The sequence below is a fragment of the Delphinapterus leucas genome, chromosome 2 (genome assembly GCF_059928025.1).
Source record: "Delphinapterus leucas isolate spDelLeu-1000000601 "Yukka" chromosome 2, BTC_Dleu_Yukka2, whole genome shotgun sequence".
Classification (NCBI taxonomy): domain Eukaryota; kingdom Metazoa; phylum Chordata; class Mammalia; order Artiodactyla; family Monodontidae; genus Delphinapterus; species Delphinapterus leucas.
In genome coordinates, this window is record NC_143130.1 from 74,117,976 (window position 1) to 74,136,534 (window position 18,559).

At 35.7% G+C, this 18,559-nt stretch overlaps 1 protein-coding gene across 22 annotated transcripts in view; it reads left to right on the top strand.

Moving 5' to 3' along the window:
- The window catches only part of HERC1 (HECT and RLD domain containing E3 ubiquitin protein ligase family member 1), a 214,834-nt gene that overhangs the window by 59,188 nt on the left and 137,087 nt on the right, over positions 1 to 18,559 (top strand). For all 22 annotated transcript variants that reach the window (XM_089904370.1, XM_089904371.1, XM_089904282.1 and 19 more), the window contains 11 exons: positions 561 to 755; positions 1,572 to 1,883; positions 4,300 to 4,396; positions 4,978 to 5,121; positions 6,218 to 6,345; positions 7,545 to 7,689; positions 9,248 to 9,419; positions 10,945 to 11,079; positions 11,395 to 11,560; positions 16,993 to 17,118; positions 18,102 to 18,323. In XM_089904370.1, the coding sequence (XP_089760496.1) occupies positions 561 to 755; positions 1,572 to 1,883; positions 4,300 to 4,396; positions 4,978 to 5,121; positions 6,218 to 6,345; positions 7,545 to 7,689; positions 9,248 to 9,419; positions 10,945 to 11,079; positions 11,395 to 11,560; positions 16,993 to 17,118; positions 18,102 to 18,323 (1,842 nt within the window). The remainder of the gene's footprint in view (positions 1 to 560; positions 756 to 1,571; positions 1,884 to 4,299; positions 4,397 to 4,977; positions 5,122 to 6,217; positions 6,346 to 7,544; positions 7,690 to 9,247; positions 9,420 to 10,944; positions 11,080 to 11,394; positions 11,561 to 16,992; positions 17,119 to 18,101; positions 18,324 to 18,559) is intronic.

Genomic DNA, 18,559 nt, shown 5'->3' on the forward strand with positions numbered 1-18,559 from the left:
GAATCTCAGTGTCCTCTTAAAGGAAAATGCTTAAGCAAATTGTGATTTTTACATTAGATGGAATATTATTGGTTCAATTACGAAGATTAAGTAGACATAGAGAAAATTCTTCATGGCCCTTCTGTATCATCACTTATATATCCACTGTGATAACTGTGGTAAAGAGTGTGTATATGCAAAACTCTGGAAGGACATATATAAAAAAAGATAGCATATATTGTATTAAGGTGATGGGATTATCAAAGGTAGGTTTTTTTCTACTTTGTTCTTCTATAATGCTATTATATACGTTAATAAAATATTTAGTTAATAAAGGCTTGATTGTGTGTCTCCCCCTCCTCATTTTTGCCACCTTTGTTGGTATCTTTTAGTGATTTATTCTGCAGGAGTAAATAGTCTAGCCATCTGTGTTTAAGATTGGATGTGTTGCTCTTAGGTTATTTGAGCAGTTGAGATAGTTTTCGAAGAAGGAAAGTCAACAATAATTTCAGAGAATATTTATAAAAATATCTGTACTAAGAATGTCTTGACTATTTATTGCATGTTTCTTATTTTAATAGGTTTGCAGAATGGCTTCTGATTACTCAAGAACATGTGCTAGCCCAGATAGCATTCAGACTGGTGATGCTCCTATTGTTTCAGAAACCTGTGAGGTTTATGTTTGGGGGAGCAATAGCAGCCATCAGTTGGTAGAAGGCACACAGGAGAAAATATTACAACCCAAACTGGCTCCTAGTTTCTCTGATGCGCAGACTGTGAGTTCTCTGCATACCTTACAAATTGGTACATGACAGGGTTTGCTTTAAATAATGTTAAGAGTGGTTTTTTTTGTTTTTTGTTTTAATGAGTGAATGTTTTTGCTTGTTTCTTATCTATATTGTTTCTATACTATACTGCATCAGTTTTTTCATTTTCATAGAAAAAATATTTTAAGTCCCTCATTTCCCTAATAGTGTATCCAAGTTTTAAAAAGTTAAATTTGCATCTGGAGTTTTAAAAAGAATTATGAATGGCATCAGACTTACCCTTATATTCAACACAAATGGTAAATAAGACTAAGTAAAAATTAAAATTTTCCCTTTGCCATATTGACATTTCATTTTCTTATTATGATCACTTTTTTTACATTTGTAGCTAACTTTTAGTCAAAATGGAACTTTGTTTTATTATTTTCTTTAAAACATATGTTTTTCTCAAATGAATTTAGAGTATATATTACATGGCTCTTGTTATAATGGACCCTAAGGAATTACAGGAAAATTTTCCTTCCTGCCCTTCACCAATTATATAAGAGTAGGCTAAACATTTTTCTTTGTTATTTCATTGAACCATGACTGGATAGATAACCTGAAAAGATAAAATATACATTAATTTGAGTTCAACAGTAAAGTCAACATGAATAGGCCTTGAACAGTTTTCTTAATTTTCTGTTTACTTCTTAATCTCTATGGATATTCATATTCTGCTTTAAAAGATATCCTTTGAGCCTCTTTGGTAAAATCAACTTAAATATTATACTTTGATTTTCACAGAAGCATTTTATATCTGTGATTCTGTTTGTTTGCTTATAGATTGAAGCTGGACAATACTGCACTTTTGTCATTTCTATGGATGGCTCTGTCAGAGCTTGTGGTAAAGGCAGCTATGGGAGACTGGGCCTTGGAGATTCTAATAATCAGTCTACTTTAAAAAAGTTAACATTTGAGCCTCACAGGTCCATTAAAAAGGTCTCATCTTCTAAAGGATCTGATGGTCATACTTTAGCTTTCACTACAGAAGGAGAAGTCTTCAGCTGGGGAGATGGTGATTATGGGAAACTGGGACATGGAAATAGTTCAACACAGAAATATCCCAAGCTTATTCAGGGCCCTCTGCAGGGAAAGGTATGTGCCTTCTTTTTGGATTTAAAAATAATTAGATGCACTGGTACTATGATTGCTATAATTGACAGTATCTTTCAGGTTTTGATTTATTCTTTCTGAAGTAGCCCAACCTCCCAACCCTTCTGGCTTATTTTTGTATATCTGCTTGATGGTTTACAACACACTTCACGTACATTATTTAATTTTAATTATTATAACAGCCTTGTTAAAGTAGTTATTATTTTCATTTCACAGATAGGAAACTGAGAATCATCCATTTAACAAATATTTATTTAGTACCTTCCAAATGCCAGGCAGTGTTTTAGGCATTAGACACATGGCAGTGAACAAAACAGACAAGATTCTTACTCTCATGGAGCTTTAATCTGTGGGCTAGAGATGATAAGTAAGCAAACACATAAAATAATTTCAAATAATAGTAAAAAAATTGAGTAATGTAATAGATACTAACTTTGGCTGGGTGTGATATTAGATAATGAGGTCAGAGGGTTCTCTTGGAGTAGGTGGCATTTTAACAAAAACTTAAATAAGACATTTAAAGTGGTTAAGTAACTTGGCCAAGGCCACACACAAATAAATGGTACCATTAGAAACTGAAGCTAGATCTCCTCTTTTTATTTCTATTTTACCTTTTCTCAAAGAAATGAAGCCATTTTCCTAACTTAAAATTATGTGCAGTTTTGTGGGTTCCTCCATTTTAAGATTCCTTTCTTTCTATGAATGTTTTCTTATATAAAAGTCTTTAAATTTAAAATTTTATTTTATACCAGAATTAAAAGTGGGACACTTCTTTCATGGGAGTTTGTCTGACAAAGTTGGCTCTCAAATGAATTTTACTTTATTATAACTTTAAATGTTTAACCTAGACATCAGCCTCAAAGCAGTGAGCCTTGGAACATTCCACTTAACATCAGGGGGTCCTTGATAAGATGTTGAATATGGGACTCTAAGGAACTTCAGATAAATACTCTTTAAAGTTGTATTTTTTTAGTTTTTCTAGCACCTTTTTTCTTAATTCCCATTGTTTAAAATTTTCTTTACGTATATATATATATACATACACATACATATATGTGTGTGTGTGTGTGTGTGTATATATATATTATCTTGTTTGTTTTTTTGGCCGCACCGCACAGCTTGCACGACCATAGCGGTGGCCCGGTGAACTTGAGCCACTGCTATGAAAGCGCTGAGTCCTAACCACTGAACCTCCAGAGAATTCCTTATTTATATTCTTTTAATGTTTCATTTTATAATGGAAACATTGCCAGTTAAAAATAACTTAGTATGAATATCATGAAGGAAAAATTCCCAAAAAGTAAATTAATAATTTACAGATAAAAATTTCAGAGGTTCTTAGCATATTATTTAAAATGTAGTAGGTGCTCAGTATTTTTTATTTTTTATTTTATTTATTTATTTATTTTTCTGTACACGGTCCTCTCACTGTTGTGGCCTCTCCCGTTGCGGAGCACAGGCTCCAGACGCACAGGCTCAGCGGCCATGGCTCACGGGCCCAGCCGCTCCGCGGCATGGGGGATCTTCCCGGACCGGGGCACGAACCCGTGTCCCCTGCATTGGCAGGCGGACTCTCGACCACTGCGCCACCAGGGAAACCCTATTCAGTATCTTTAATTGAATCTAAAGTTTGAATTTTCTAAAGTGAGTTCTAATTTTTGGAGATTAAAAAATGTGGCGTTATTAGTATGGATATTTTTTCTGTTATCTTTTTTTCAGCAGTTAGTGATTTTGATCAGTGTTAAAAGGTATAACTGATCCCCAAATTATGCTGCCATATACCCTTATTTCCCTGATTCTGCCCATAAACTGTGTAGCTATTTGAGGGTAAAGAGATACTATTAGGAGTTTAATTGATATAAGCTTATATCTTAGATCTTTCTTCATTGGTAATAGTCAGTGTGTTTTTGAGAGTTAACCCTATTATGTAATGAATTTTTCTTGATTAGCCAGGACTGGAGGTTTTGTGTTAATGTTATATTTAAAAATTTTTCGTTGTTCCATGAGTGTTCAGCCTCATCCAACTCTTTGAGTAAAGAGTTGATTGGTGATATAGTATTGTTGCAGGTGATTAGATTGATGTATTTGGGGCAGGGAGGAGTGGGCGAGAGAGTGCTGCTAGCATTTACAGTCTCTGTGTGAATTAAGAAAAGTTGTCCTCTCTGGGTAGAAGTCAGAGTTTGTGGCTTGGCCAACAGAGCTTAGGCTGTATTTCAGCACTTTCTTGATCCTTTATGCAGGCAGCCTTGTCCTGGGCAAAACCTCCACAACTGTATATGGCACTTCTGGATGAGTTGTGAATATCAGTATCTCTGAAGTCTCTCTGTATAGGATCAAATGTGAACTCTATGTTTTAGTATATCTTGTGTTCATCAAATTCACTTTGTGTGCAATACAGGTAGTTGTTTGTGTGTCAGCTGGATACAGACATAGTGCTGCTGTCACGGAGGATGGTGAATTATACACATGGGGTGAAGGAGACTTTGGAAGATTAGGTAAGATTTTTTAAAAATTGAAGCTAGTATCACAGAAAAATAGAAATGATGATGGTTACTGAGAAGTGGTGAGACTAAATTTAATAGGCCAAAGACTGTCATTTATTTTTGTTAGTTTTAAGCTCAGAGGAAGATAATTTTATATAGAGAGCACCTAGATTCTGGTGCTGAAATTTAAGATGTAATTAAATCTAGCAAGTATTTACTACTTTGAGCAGGCACTATAGGATTTCAGGGATAAGAAAGATATCATCCTAAAGTGATCCTGAAGTGTGTTATCTAGGAGGTAGTGAAAACAAGTCAGCGTTAACGATACTAGACAGCATTAGATAAGTGCTGTGAGAGGAGCATAATAGAATGTTCTACTGATTCAGTGAAGGGACTGGGTATCTCATGTTGGGAGCAGCCTAGAAGATTAGATGAGAAGATATTAGAAATGATTCTGTTTTTCATATTTAATTGCACTTAAAAAATTCCTCAATTCTGTTAATAACTTGTAATGTTTATTCTACCTGTGAAGTAATGGCCTAAAGAAAAAGAGCTAACATTATTTCTTTGTTGTTTTGTGTGTTTTATCCAAGGTCACGGTGACAGTAATAGCCGTAACATTCCAACGTTAGTAAAAGACATTAGCAATGTAGGAGAGGTTTCTTGTGGCAGTTCACATACTATTGCTTTATCTAAAGATGGGAGAACTGTGTGGTCTTTTGGAGGAGGAGACAATGGTATGTAAAAAATTATTTATTGATAGCTTTGGCCTTTTTTCCTTGACTTTTAAAAAAATTTATTTTTCAGTTATACAAGGCTATTGTAGAAAAACTCAAATGTATATAGGTGAGCAGAAATTTTTAAAATTTAAGTAAATTTTTCTTAAAAAATTTAAGAAAAATTTGCTCTAAGCATTGTTAAAATTTTGGGAGGTAAATATATATGCATTTATATAAATATGTACATATATTTCTACATAGATGTTTTAAAAAACCAAAGCAGACCTATATATACCATAGTTACTATCTTATAACTTGTTTGTTTTTATCTAACAGTATCTTATGAATATCTTTCTGTGTCAAGAAACATGGCTCTACATTTTTCTTTTCAGTGGCACAAAGTATTCTTTCATATGATTGTAGCAAAACTTACAAAGAAATTTATTATTGTTGAATATCTAGATGGTTTCCAATTTTTTTCAGTATTAAAAACAATACAGTGAATGACTAAATCTTTTTCTCCTTCAGTCACTCCTACCAGTGATGCGAGAATGCTCATTTCCCCATATCCCTCAACAATACTGGCTATTAAAATTAAGATAATTAAAAAAATAGTTTCACTAGTGAAAATGGTATTTAATCTGTATTTCGTCCTTAGTGAGGTTGTTGGCCATTTGTTTTTCTTCTTTGGTGATTTGCCAAGTTCTCTATTTGGTGAATTATTGAGTCTTTTAAAAAAAATTTAAAATCATTATATGCATACACATTCTTGTATAAGGACCTGTTTATTATATCAGCAAATTTGACGTTAGAAGTATGACCATTAAAGGGGAGAAAGACAGCAAATTAATTTTCCATATCTCTCTTAAAGTGGTTTTAATTGCTTGAAATAAAAATTCAGACAACTATTGTTTATTGGTTTCTTCCTTGTAATAAAATGATTCATTTGTTAACATCCTCTGCTATGAGAAACTTAGAGCTTTCTAAAATGCGGACAATCTGTCAGGTTAGTGATGGAAATATTAATGATATTTATCAACATTAATACTAAGAAAAGAATAGCATTTCTTTGAAACAAGTATATTGTTTAACTTGAATATGTTTGTTTTTATAGGCAAACTTGGCCATGGTGATACCAACAGAGTGTATAAACCTAAAGTTATTGAAGCTTTACAAGGAATGTTCATTCGGAAAGTTTGTGCTGGAAGTCAGTCTTCACTTGCTTTGACATCAACAGGGCAGGTAGGACTAAGGGATGAGCATAAAAGGTTTAGAGTACTTCAGAGGACCAGATGACTAAAAAGTGATAATTGTATTTAAATTTTGAAGTTAAAAAAATACATTTTAAAGTTAATCTACTGAAATTAAATATTTTCTCCTGTTTGAAGAAGTTGAGTATCTGAGAAGGAGCCAGGTTTTCTGACTGTGTGTGAGCCAGATAAACTTACTGTTAACCCCATGTTCTTTGTATTAAGATGGTTTTAAAAAAGCTTTTAGCACTAAACACTGCTTAAACCTTTAAAAATCATGAATAGTGGGGGAAAGTGAGAATAGATCTTGCTGGAACCAGTGATACGAACTAAGAAGGCAAGAAGGTGATCAAAAGAGAGGGCAAGGAGAACATTTTCAGATGGAAAATAATCTGAGAGGGTTAGGTGGTTAGGTGTTTCTGAAAGAGGGTTACTCAGTCTTAAGATACTTAGAATTGTATAATCCCTTTATAAACTTGTGATTTTCTACATGCATATTTTGACTTCCCTCTGTTTGTTTGTTGGTGATGGAGAGGGTCCAGGTATGGTGATAGACTGACAATAATTTTGCTCCTTAAATCCATCAACAATGACAGTGAAAAAGTGAGCTGATCACTCATTGTTTCACATGTAGGAATCTATTATGTGCCAGGCAGTGGTATAAAAATGTTTCTGACATTCACATGGCAGATGAGTAGCAAAGCTGAAATTACCATATTATTTAATTATTTTTGAAAGACCGGAATGCCTTGATGTAAAAGATCTAACGCAAAACTATTTATCATTTTGTATTTAATTACGTTAGTCATTTATTACAATGCTGGTTGCTGTCTTAAAATTTAAAACTTCTCTTTTACATCTTTCTCACTGTGAGTTTTGTGGTAGGAATCCATGAATTGAAGCCAAAAGATGCTTACTTATTTGATGTATAGCCACTGGCAAATCACAAACCTTCCTTGAAAATCACATGCTTCTTTTTTATGAGAGGGGTAATAACTTCTGCTTTGAATGATTATATAAGATAGATTCAAAGATTTCAACTTCGAACTGAAAGTTTCTGTAACAACAAAAAGTTATTATTTAGTATCAAGCCACACTCTTATTTAATAGATTATATTTATTTCTAAACAATGTAAGTTGTTAACCTACCATCTCAGAATATTATGTGCAGTGTATTTCTCTTTGTTTCAGGTCTATGCTTGGGGCTGTGGTGCTTGTCTAGGTTGTGGTTCTTCAGAAGCTACTGCACTGAGACCCAAGCTTATTGAAGAACTGGCTGCCACAAGAGTAGTTGATATTTCTATTGGAGACAGTCATTGTTTGGCTCTTTCTCATGGTAAGATCATTTGTTTTTAAAGAAATAGTATTAGGTTTTAAAGGCACTTTCAAGTTCATACCATCCTTTTTTTCTCCCCATTTTTAACGTACCAAGTTGGCTATGATTTTTAAAATTTTTAATTTATATTGGACTGTGGTTGATTTGCAATGTTGTGTTAGTTTCAGGTATACAGCAAAGTGATTCAGTTACACATATACATGTATCTATTCCTTTTCAAGTTCTTTCAAAACAACACAGTGAGGTAGGTAGAGGAGTACTTGCCAACCCATGGAAAGACCTAGGGTGTTCTGGGCTGGGTGGAACTGGGGAAGGCGATGGGAAAGGAGTGCATATCATAAAGGATACCATAGTGTTGCTCTTCTGGGTAAACCAGGAATCAAATTTGGTGGTTGTCGTCATGGTAGGACACACAGCACGGTCCTTGAGAGGAGGGGGAGTGAGAGATTATGTGATGGGTGGGTCACCTCACAGAAGCATGACCTCCCTTGTCATTCATCCACAGAGTTTGTTTGCTTCCTCCTGCTCAGCCATTCTCAGCCTTCCAAGTTCAGTTCAAATAGAATTACCATATGATCTGGCAATTCCACTCTGGGTATATACCGAAAAGAACCGAAAACAGAGGCTCAAACAGATAATTGTATACCAATGTTCGTAGCAGTGTTATTCACCAGAGGGTGGAAACAACTCTAGTTTCCACCAAAAGACGAATGGATAAATAAAATGGGGGTATATCCATAGAGTGGAATATTATTCAGCCTTATAAAGGAATGAAATACTGATGTATGCTACAACATGCATGAATCTTGAAGACATTGCACTGAGTGAAATGAAAGAACAAATATGTGATTCCACTTATATGAGGTATCTAGAGTAGGCAAGTTCATAGAGACAGAGCAGAGTAGAGGTTAACAGGCACTGGGAGGAAGCGGGGATGGGGAGATAACTGCTTAATGGGTACAGGGTTTCTGCTTGGGATGATGATAAGTTTCTGGAGATGGATAGTAGTGATGCACAGCACTGTGAATGGATTTAATGTCTCTGAATTGTGCACTTAAAAATGATTAAAATGTGTTTTATGTTATGCGTATTTTACTGCAATTAAAAATAAGTGAATGAATGATTGGTTGGATGGATGAGCAGATGGATGGATGAATAAATGAATGAATAAGAAAACTAATTCAGTTCAGGGCTCATGGCCTACAGAAAGCTTTCCTGGATCCAGCCTGATTGGAACAGCCTGGGACATACTGTACTCTGATTATTAGTGCACTTGGCTGTCTCCACACTAAGCTGTGAGCTCCTGGAGAATATGGACCATGCCCTGTTCCACTTCATATCTCTGACTCTAACTAAAGGCCTAGCACATTGTGACAATTTGATAATTCTCTTTTAAATTAATGGATCTGAAAACATGGCGTGTTTGAAATGCATATTGTAGGTTTTAAATAAATGAAACAGATATCACCTACAAAAAATATAGTATTAAATATTACCTTCCATAAATATTTTACATTGAAATTTGGCTTTTCTTTTGTTCTTTATGTTTTGTTTTTAGATAATGAAGTTTATGCCTGGGGCAATAACTCAATGGGGCAGTGTGGGCAAGGAAATTCCACAGGTCCTATTACTAAACCAAAGAAAGTGAGTGGCTTAGATGGCATAGCTATTCAACAGATCTCCGCTGGAACATCACATAGTCTGGCATGGACTGCTCTTCCTAGGGACAGGTAAATGTGCTCATGTTTAAAATTTCTTGTGTTTTAGGGCTTCCCTAGTGGCGCAGTGGTTAAGAATCCGCCTGCCAGTGCAGGGGACACGGGTTCGAGTCCTGGTCTGGGAAGATCCCACATGCCGCGGAGCAACTAAGCCCGTGCGCCACAACTACTGAGCCTGAGCTCTAGAGCCCACGTGCCACAGCTACTGAAGCCCGCGTGCCTAGAGCCCGTGCTCCGCAACAAGAGAAGCCACTGCAATGAGAAGCCCGTGCGCTGCAACTAGAGAAAGCCTGCGTGCAGCAACAAAGACCCAAAGCAGCCAAAAATAAAATAAATAAATTTATTTAAAAAAATTTTTCTTGTGTTTTATTAACAGCAGAAACACTAATAAAAGCAGAAATAATTGTACTTTGTTCATAAAATACCCTCTGACTATTTCTAGTATTGATTTTTTTACTGTCATAGACATGCCATCTAGATTTCTTTCAATTTGAATGTTGAAGTTAGATATGTTTCATAAGCAAGAAGTTATACCGTATACTAAGACACTGTCTTAATTTAAGTGTCCTTTAAACATTTTGAATTCTTACTCTGTCTCCAGTTACTGATCTTAAATATTGTGGTCACGTATCAAGAGGAAGTTAAATTAAAATAATCAAAATCAGAACTAGGCTTTATTGCTTTTTAACAGTTAATTAGCTTCCATGCCCTTTATCTGGTTGTTTTTTTGAAAAGAAGCAGTGGCCATACTTTTACATAAAGGAAGTTACTTTTTGCAGAAAGTTAGCTTTTTCCTAATGTGATAACCATATCTTATTTAGATAATCAGGTAGGTAATTTTTAGCCAATATTTGAAGATTGAATTTTAAGAAATTTGAGGTTATTTCAGCTATTTTCAGATGTATATGGGCTAATTAATAACTTAGAATGTATTATATTTGTATTCTAGACCTTTGCTTCAGATGGGGTTTATTATATCATTCTAACCAATTTAAAACATTTATAGGTAATTACCCTCCAAAAAAACCCAAAAATATAATAAATTGAATATAAATAATCTGCTGTTAGTATTAAATCTGCAATTTCTCACCTTATATGTAGAAAATTGGTTCCCAAGATCTTGAAAATTTTCACAAGAGTTTTCAAGAGGTTTTCTTTTAGTAGATTTCAGTATATCACTTTACAGAGTCAGGCTATTTTTCTTAATATGAACTATACATCTTATAGGCCCTAAGAACCAGAAGGGTCTATAGCAGATCATGTGGCTCAGCCCTCTGACTTCAGGTGAATGAATAGCCAGACCTTGCAAAATAAGTAGTGGTTATGTATTTTCTTCTTGAAGAATTCTAGAGATAGCAAATTCTTGGTTTTCCTCAGTTGCTAAAATGAAGGGTTTTATCACCTTTATAATCAGAAAGGTCTTCTGTATATCTTGTTAACATCTTTCAACTTTAATAATGGTTTAATTTTTGCTTTTGACCATGTGTGAAAATTTCATGCTAAGGATTTTTCATGATTTTCATGTGCTTCCTTCTAGACAAGTTGTTGCCTGGCACCGACCTTATTGTGTAGATCTTGAAGAGAGTACCTTCTCGCACCTTCGTTCATTTCTTGAGAGATACTGTGATAAAATAAACAGTGAGATTCCCCCGCTCCCTTTCCCTTCATCAAGGTATGTTATATATATGTGTATTTGTGTGTGTGCGCACATGTGTACACACATCTATTACTCATTTTGAATTTTGAGTTATTCACTTTATCCCTCAATTATATGAAACTTCTTTATAATCTAAAAAGAGAGCTAAACTTAGGTACTTACTGATAATAACCTTTAGAAAAATTAATCCATAATGTCATGAATCGTGTTTTTAAACTTACTGTTAGTCATAATTTGAGAAAAATTTTAAAGAGAAAAAAATGTTATCCAAACTAGATGGCATGTGCTCTCTTATATTCCAGAAGTTCATAGCAGTTTATTTGGTTTCAGGGAACACCACAGTTTCCTCAAGCTGTGCCTGAAGCTGCTTTCAAATCACCTTGCTCTTGCGCTTGCGGGAGGGGTAGCTACCAGCATTCTTGGGAGACAGGGAGGTCCGCTTCGAAATTTACTCTTCAGACTGATGGACTCAACTGTCCCAGATGAAATCCAAGAGGTAAGAGTATAGGACTTTTAAATCTGTAGCTCAGCCACATCTCTCCCTGAGGTTGTAGCTCACAAATTCAGCTATGTATTGGAAAACTTCAATTGGATGTTCTTTCCGTTACTCCTGTTTTCTTGGTGGGAGTAAATTTTTTGGTGAACTTGTCCTTTAAGACAAAGGTCAGATGTCGCCTCTGAGAAACCTTTCATTCCCTGCTGTCCTGCCAGGTTTGGTTTCTCTCATGTATGTTCTCATCACATCACATTGTTTTGTAATTGTCTACTTACAACTGTGTCTGTCTTTTCTACCAGAAGATGAATTTCTGAGCACAAAGACCCAATTTTATTTTATTTTTATTGTGGTAAAATTCACATAACATAAAGGTTGCCATCTTAACCATTTTTAAGTGTGTAGTTCAGTGGTATTAAATACATTTATACTATTGTACAACCATTACCACCATTTATCTCCATAACTCTTTTCATCATACAAAATTGAAATTCTGTACCCATTAAATAATAACCCCCTATTCTCCCCTCCCTTCAGCCCCTAGCAACAACCATTCTTTCTTTCTCTATGATTTTGATACTCTAAGTATGTCGTACAAGTGGAATCATACACTGTCTTTTTGTCACTGGCTTATTTCACTTAGCATAATGTTGTCAACGTTTATCCATGGTAAGTAGCATATGTCAGAATTTCCTTCCTTTTTAAGGCTGAATAACCCTTTTGTTATTTGTATATATTAAATTTTTGCTCATCTGTCATTTTTATGACCTTAGATTAAGCAGTGGTTTCTTAGATATGATACCCAAAGCACAAGCAACCAAAGAAAAAAGATAAATTAGACTCCATCAAAATTAAAAACATTTTTATGGTGGTGCTGGAGAGGGGGCGCTGAGCTGTTGGGTATGAAGAGTAACAGAACAGACTGTATTTGCACTTGAAACTGCTGCTCAAGTTCAGATCAGGCAAGGAACAAACCTTGAAACAACCAACAAGACCAAAGAAGAGTACACTTAAGTTGAAGACACGACATTGATCCGAAAGAAGAAGTCTGTGCCTACTTAGCAGCTTTGAAAGAGCACTTCCCAATGCTGCTAGTAGTCTTTGTTTAAAAAAAAAAAAAATTAAAAACATTTTTGCTTCAAAGGACATTATCAAGAAAATGAAAATACAACTCACAGAATGGGAGAAATATTTGTAAATCATATGTCTCATAAGATTCTAGTTTACGGAATGTATAAAGGATCCTTACAGTTCAACAATAAAAAAGACAAATAACCCAATCAGAAAATGAGTCAAGAATCTGAGTAGACATATCTCCAAAGAAGATAGACATAAGGCCACTAAGCACGTGAAAAAATGTTCATCATTGGGCATAAAGGAAATGCAAATTAAAATCACAGTGAGATACTGCTTCATGCCCACTAAATGGCTGTAATCAAAAAGACTGGTAATAGCAAGCATTGGTGAAGATGTAGAGAAATTGGAACCCTCATGCATTGCTAATGGGAATGTAAAATGGTACAGCCACTTTGGAAAACAGGTAGTTCTGTACATAGTTAAACATAGAGTTACCACATACTGCAGCAGTTCCACACCTAGGTCTATATCCAAGAGAATATAAAACATATGTCCACACAAAAACTTATACATGAATGTCCATAACAGTATTATTCATTGTAGCCAAAAAGTGGAAACAAACAAATGTCTGTCAACTGGTGAAGGGATGAACAAAATGTGGTATGTCCATACAATGTAATATTATTCAGCCATAAGAGGGAATGAAGTACTGCTGTACAAGCCACAACATGAGTGAACCTTGTAAACATTACGCTAAGTGAAAGAAGCCAGACACAAAAGGTCACATACTGTATGATTCCATATATATGAAATGTGCAGAGTAGGTAAATCCATAGAGACACAAAGTAGATTAATTGGCTGCCAGGGGTTTTGGGGGAGGGAGAGATGAGAAATGACTGCTAATGGGCACAGGTTTCTTTTTGGGGTGATGAAAATGTCCTAAAATTAGATAGTGGTGATGGTTGCACAACTCTGTGAATATACTAAAACCCACTGGATTTTCTGCTTTCAAAAGGTAAATTTTATGATGTGTCAATTAAAAAAAAAAAAAGCAAAAAAGATACAGTGATTTTCCAACTAGAGGGACATATCCCTGGGATGTAGGTAGAAGGAATATTAACCTGGTGGTGAATGGGAACTTTGAGGATTAAATTTTACCAGGAACAAGGTAGTACAATATATATATATACTTTTTTGTGGTACGCGGGCCTCTCACTGTTGTGGCCTCTCCCGTTGCGGAGCACAGGCTCCGGACACGCAGGCTCAGCGGCCATGGCTCACGGGCCCAGCCGCTCCGCGGCATGTGAGATCCTCCCAGATCCCCTGCATCGGCAGGCGGACTCTCAACCACTGCGCCACAAGGGAAGCCCCGGTAGTACAATATTTTTGAAAGGTTGAAAAGTATTGGACTAAAATAACGGAAGTAAACTTTAAAAAAATCTATTTTTATAATTGTTTATTCATTCCTTGAGTGTTCTTTGTAGCTACTCCTTAGGAGAATCCTTTGGAGGTGGATTCTCTCAGGATGTGTACAGGGCTGTTTCTGTTCCTTTTTCTTTATCCTTGAAACTTCGGTAATTTATCTGTTTGCAACAATCAGTGCTGCTGCTGTTTTTTTGTGTTTCTTCCTTTTTTGACACTTTATTTTGAAGCAGTTGTAGACTTAAGGAAAAGTTGCATAAGTAATAGAGTTTTCACATATGTCTCAACCAGCTTCCCCTAATGCTGATGTCTTGTATAATTACAGTGCAATTATCAAAACCAAGAAATCAACATTGGTTTAATACTATTAATTAAACTAAACACCTTATTAGAAAGTTTATCAGTTTTTTGCTAATGTCCTTGTTCTTTTGCAGGATCCTATTCAGGATCCCATATTACGTTTAATTGGACGCTTTATGGATACTGGTCAGTTATTTTATTGAATATCTCTGTTATTTTTCATGATTGGACTGAGGTTATGCGCTTTTGGCAAGAATACCACAGAAATGACGTACCCTCAGTACATCATATCATGTGGTTCATGATATTGATGTGTCTTATTACTGGAGATTTTGACCTTGATCACTTGGTTAAGGTGGTGTCTGCTGGATTTCTGCATACATGAGTAACTTCTGAGAGAGAGTAGGTAGAAAATATACTCTTTGAGAATATACTCACACTTAAATAGTTTGAGAATTGAATATCTTCATGAATAGTTGAGGCATAGTATTCTAAATTGTAAATATTTTCTCATAAGAATTGTGAAGTCATCTTCTAGCTTTCAGGTTGTTACTCAGAAAATCAACACTATTCAAATTTTTGATCCTTTTATGGAAATCTTTTTCTCTCTGGATTCTGTAGCAAGTTCTACTTGTCCTCTCTTTTCATATTTTAAAACGATATGAACTGATGTGGGTCTGATTTTGTCCATTTTCGTGTATATTGGGGTAGACTCTTAATTTGGAAACTCATAGCCTTCAGTGTTAAGAAATTAGCTTGAAGTGTATTGTTATTTTCTCCTTATTTTCTGTGTTTTCTCTCTGTCTCTGGAACTCATTATTGGGATAATAGATCTCCTGGACCAGTCCACTGTGTCTGATTTTTTTTAATGTCTAATTTTTTTTAATTAATTTATTTTTGGCTGCGTTGGGTCTTCGTTGCTGCGTGTGGGCTTTCTCTAGTTGCGGTGAGCAGGGGCTGCTCTTCGTTGCGGTGCGTGGGCTTCACATTATGGTGGGTTCTCTTGTTGCAAAGCACTGGGCTCTAGGCACACAGGCTTCAGTAGCTGTGGCTCTCAGGCTCTAGAGTGTGAGCTTCAGTAGTTGTGGCGCATGGGCTTAGTTGCTCCACGGCATGTGGGATCTTCCCCGACCAGGGCTTGAACCCATGTCCCCTGCATTGGCAGGCAGATTCTTAAGCACTGCGCCATCACGAAAGTCCCCAGTCCTCTTAATTTTCTTATGTTTTCTTTCCTGTTTTCCATCTTTTCTCCCCTCTACTTTATGAGAAATTTAATTTTTATATTCTAACCCCCCTTTTGAGGTTTTTATGTCATATTTTTAATTTATAAGAGCTCTTTTCTTAATCATTGAGTGTTTCTTTTTTTCTAATTCAGCATCCTTATTTTAGTGGTAAGGAAGCTATGACCCAGAGAAGTTATGGGGCCTAAGATAATACAGCTATTTTTTATGCTGTTCCTGATACCTGGACCTTTGTTTGGCCAAGGCCTGCTCATTTTTCAATTTTTAACCTAAAGGCCCAATCCTCAGGGAGACCCTCCATGATGAACCCATAGACCATGTTAATTGCCTTTATGTATGGGTGCTCACTCAAGTTCGCATTTCTTTTTACTTTGTCCATGTGACTCCTTTCACACGTAAAATTACTTACTCAGAATCTCTTTTTCCTACTAGACTGTATGCTTATGAAAGCAGGGCTTTTATCTGTCTTGTTCATTTCTACATCCCCAGCACTTTGTAAACAGCTTTACCAGGCTCAGCACTATAGACTCAACACTAAATATTTATTGCATAATGACTAGTTATTTAGTGGCAAATCCAAAATATGTATTCTTTTTTTTTTTTTAAGTCTTTATTGAATTTGTTACAGTATTGCTTCTGTTTTATGTTTTGGTTTTTTGGCCGTGAGGCATGTGGGATCTTAGCTCCCCGACCAGGGATCAAACCCGCACCCCCTGCATTGGAAGGCAAAGTCTTAACCACTGGACCGCCAGGGAAATCCCCAAGATATATATTCTAAGTCTTCTTTTTTAAAAAAAAATTTTATGCATGAATTTTTAAAAAGGATTTATTATTTATTTATTTTATTTTTGTCTGTGTCGGGTCTCAGTTGCAGCACACAGAATCTTCGTTGAGGCATGCGGGATCTTTCACTGCGGCACATGGGCTCCTCGTTGCAGCACACAGGCTTCTCTCTAGTTGTGGTGTGCAGGCTTCAGGGCACATGGGCTCTGTAGTTGTGGGGTACAGGTTCCAGAACATGTAGGCTCTGTAGTTTGCAGCACACAGGCTCTCTAGTTGAGGCACGTGAGCTCAGTAGTTGTGGCACGTGGGCTTAGTTGCCCTGCGGCATGGGGGATCTTAGTTCCCCAACCAGGGATCGAACCACATCCCCTGCATTGTAAGGCAGATTCTTTACAACCGGATCACCAGGGAAGTCCTTCTAAGTCTTCTTAAAGACATCTAAAGAAGGACTTGGCATGCTTTCTTTTATTCATATGCCTCCTTCTTTAGACTTCCATGATCCACCTTCTTTAGACTTCTTTGCTCTTAATAGTCAGTGGATTTATTTTTATGTTATTCTATTAAAAAGATAAGAACCAGGCCAAATAAATCTGCTTTTCTTTTTTATATTAGGTGGTAATTGAAACTCTGTCAGTGGGAGCAACCATGCTGTTACCTCCATTACGAGAACGTATGGAATTACTTCATTCTCTTTTACCCCAAGGACCTGATAGATGGGAAAGCTTATCTAAAGGACAGGTGAGCCTTTGCATGGTATCTAAGTAAACCAGTACTATATTTAAAAAAAAAAAAAAAAATAGACTGAGAGGGAAATAAAGCTAATCGATTGCCATGTGTTCAGGGAATAATACTTAACTTGATGAGTCTGGTAAATCCTAGTATTTAATGTTTTTTACTGGAAGGGTTCCCAGATTTCTAATGAAAGTGAAGCAAGTGATAACTCATTAAATGATTTGGGGCTAATTATTAAAATTATGTCTGATTTTTCCAATGTTGCTCACACTGTCAAACCAGAGATCTTTTAGTTTATTTGTAGTATTCTGAGTTGAAATCAAGGGCATGTGCTGCCGTTGGTTCCATGCCCAGAACTTCGAAAGAGCTTACATAAAAAGTAAAAAAAGACGACTGTTGTGAAAAAGTACTTGATGATATGAGTATGCTTCTTCTTTCCATTTTTATTATCTTATGTACGTTAAAATAAGTACATTTTGTTCAACCAAGTAGAACAATCAAGTGTCGAGTTATAGATTTGAGGGAAAAATCTGGCAGTATAATAGCCACAGATGCTTTCCAATGAGTATTTGGTATTAGTTCAGATTTCAAGTGATTTATTTTAAACATTAGAATAAATAGTTTCATTGGTAATTCTGTAGAAGAATGTATAGTGTAATTTATCTGTTGACATTGCCTACTCCTCTTACTTATAGTGCTAAAATCATTATGTAGAGTGTGCCATTTTAGCTTAAGAGTTTCAGGTAGTAAAAGATGTAATAAAACACTATAAGTTGCAATTTCTCAAAAGGTATTAGTGGGATAACTTTTTAAAAAATTATAGACTTCCTAAAAGATTATTGTTCATTAGGATATTAAGTGAATTAGTTAGCATCATTAGTATATATTCCCCCCCCCCCCACCGCGGGATCCTTTTTTTTACTTTTCTAGTGCATTTTAAGCTAATTATTATCTGTTCCTATTTCATCGATGGAAATATTTTTCTTTAGAGAATGCAACTGGATATTATCCTAACAAGTTTGCAAGATCATACCCATGTAGCCTCCTTACTTGGCTATAGCGCACCCTCCGATGCTGCTGACCTCTCTTCTGTATGTACTGGCTATGGAAACCTGTCGGATCAACCTTATGGCACTCAGAGCTGCCATCCAGACACCCATCTGGCTGAAATTTTGATGAAGACTCTCTTAAGAAATTTAGGATTTTATACGGTAAGTTGCTCTTTTTTTTGTCGTTAAAAAGAATAAATAAATAAAACTTGGGTTGGTTTTGTTTTGTTTTGTTTTTGCAGGGGGTAGGGATCACTTCAGGTCAAGGTATTTTGACATTTAAATGCTTATGAAATAAGTAAAACTAAACTCCACTCCCTGAAAGGGGAGAGATATGTCAGATCTTCTGAAATATTGTGGGTGCCAAATGACTTGTAGTTGAGAGTTCCAAAGAGATT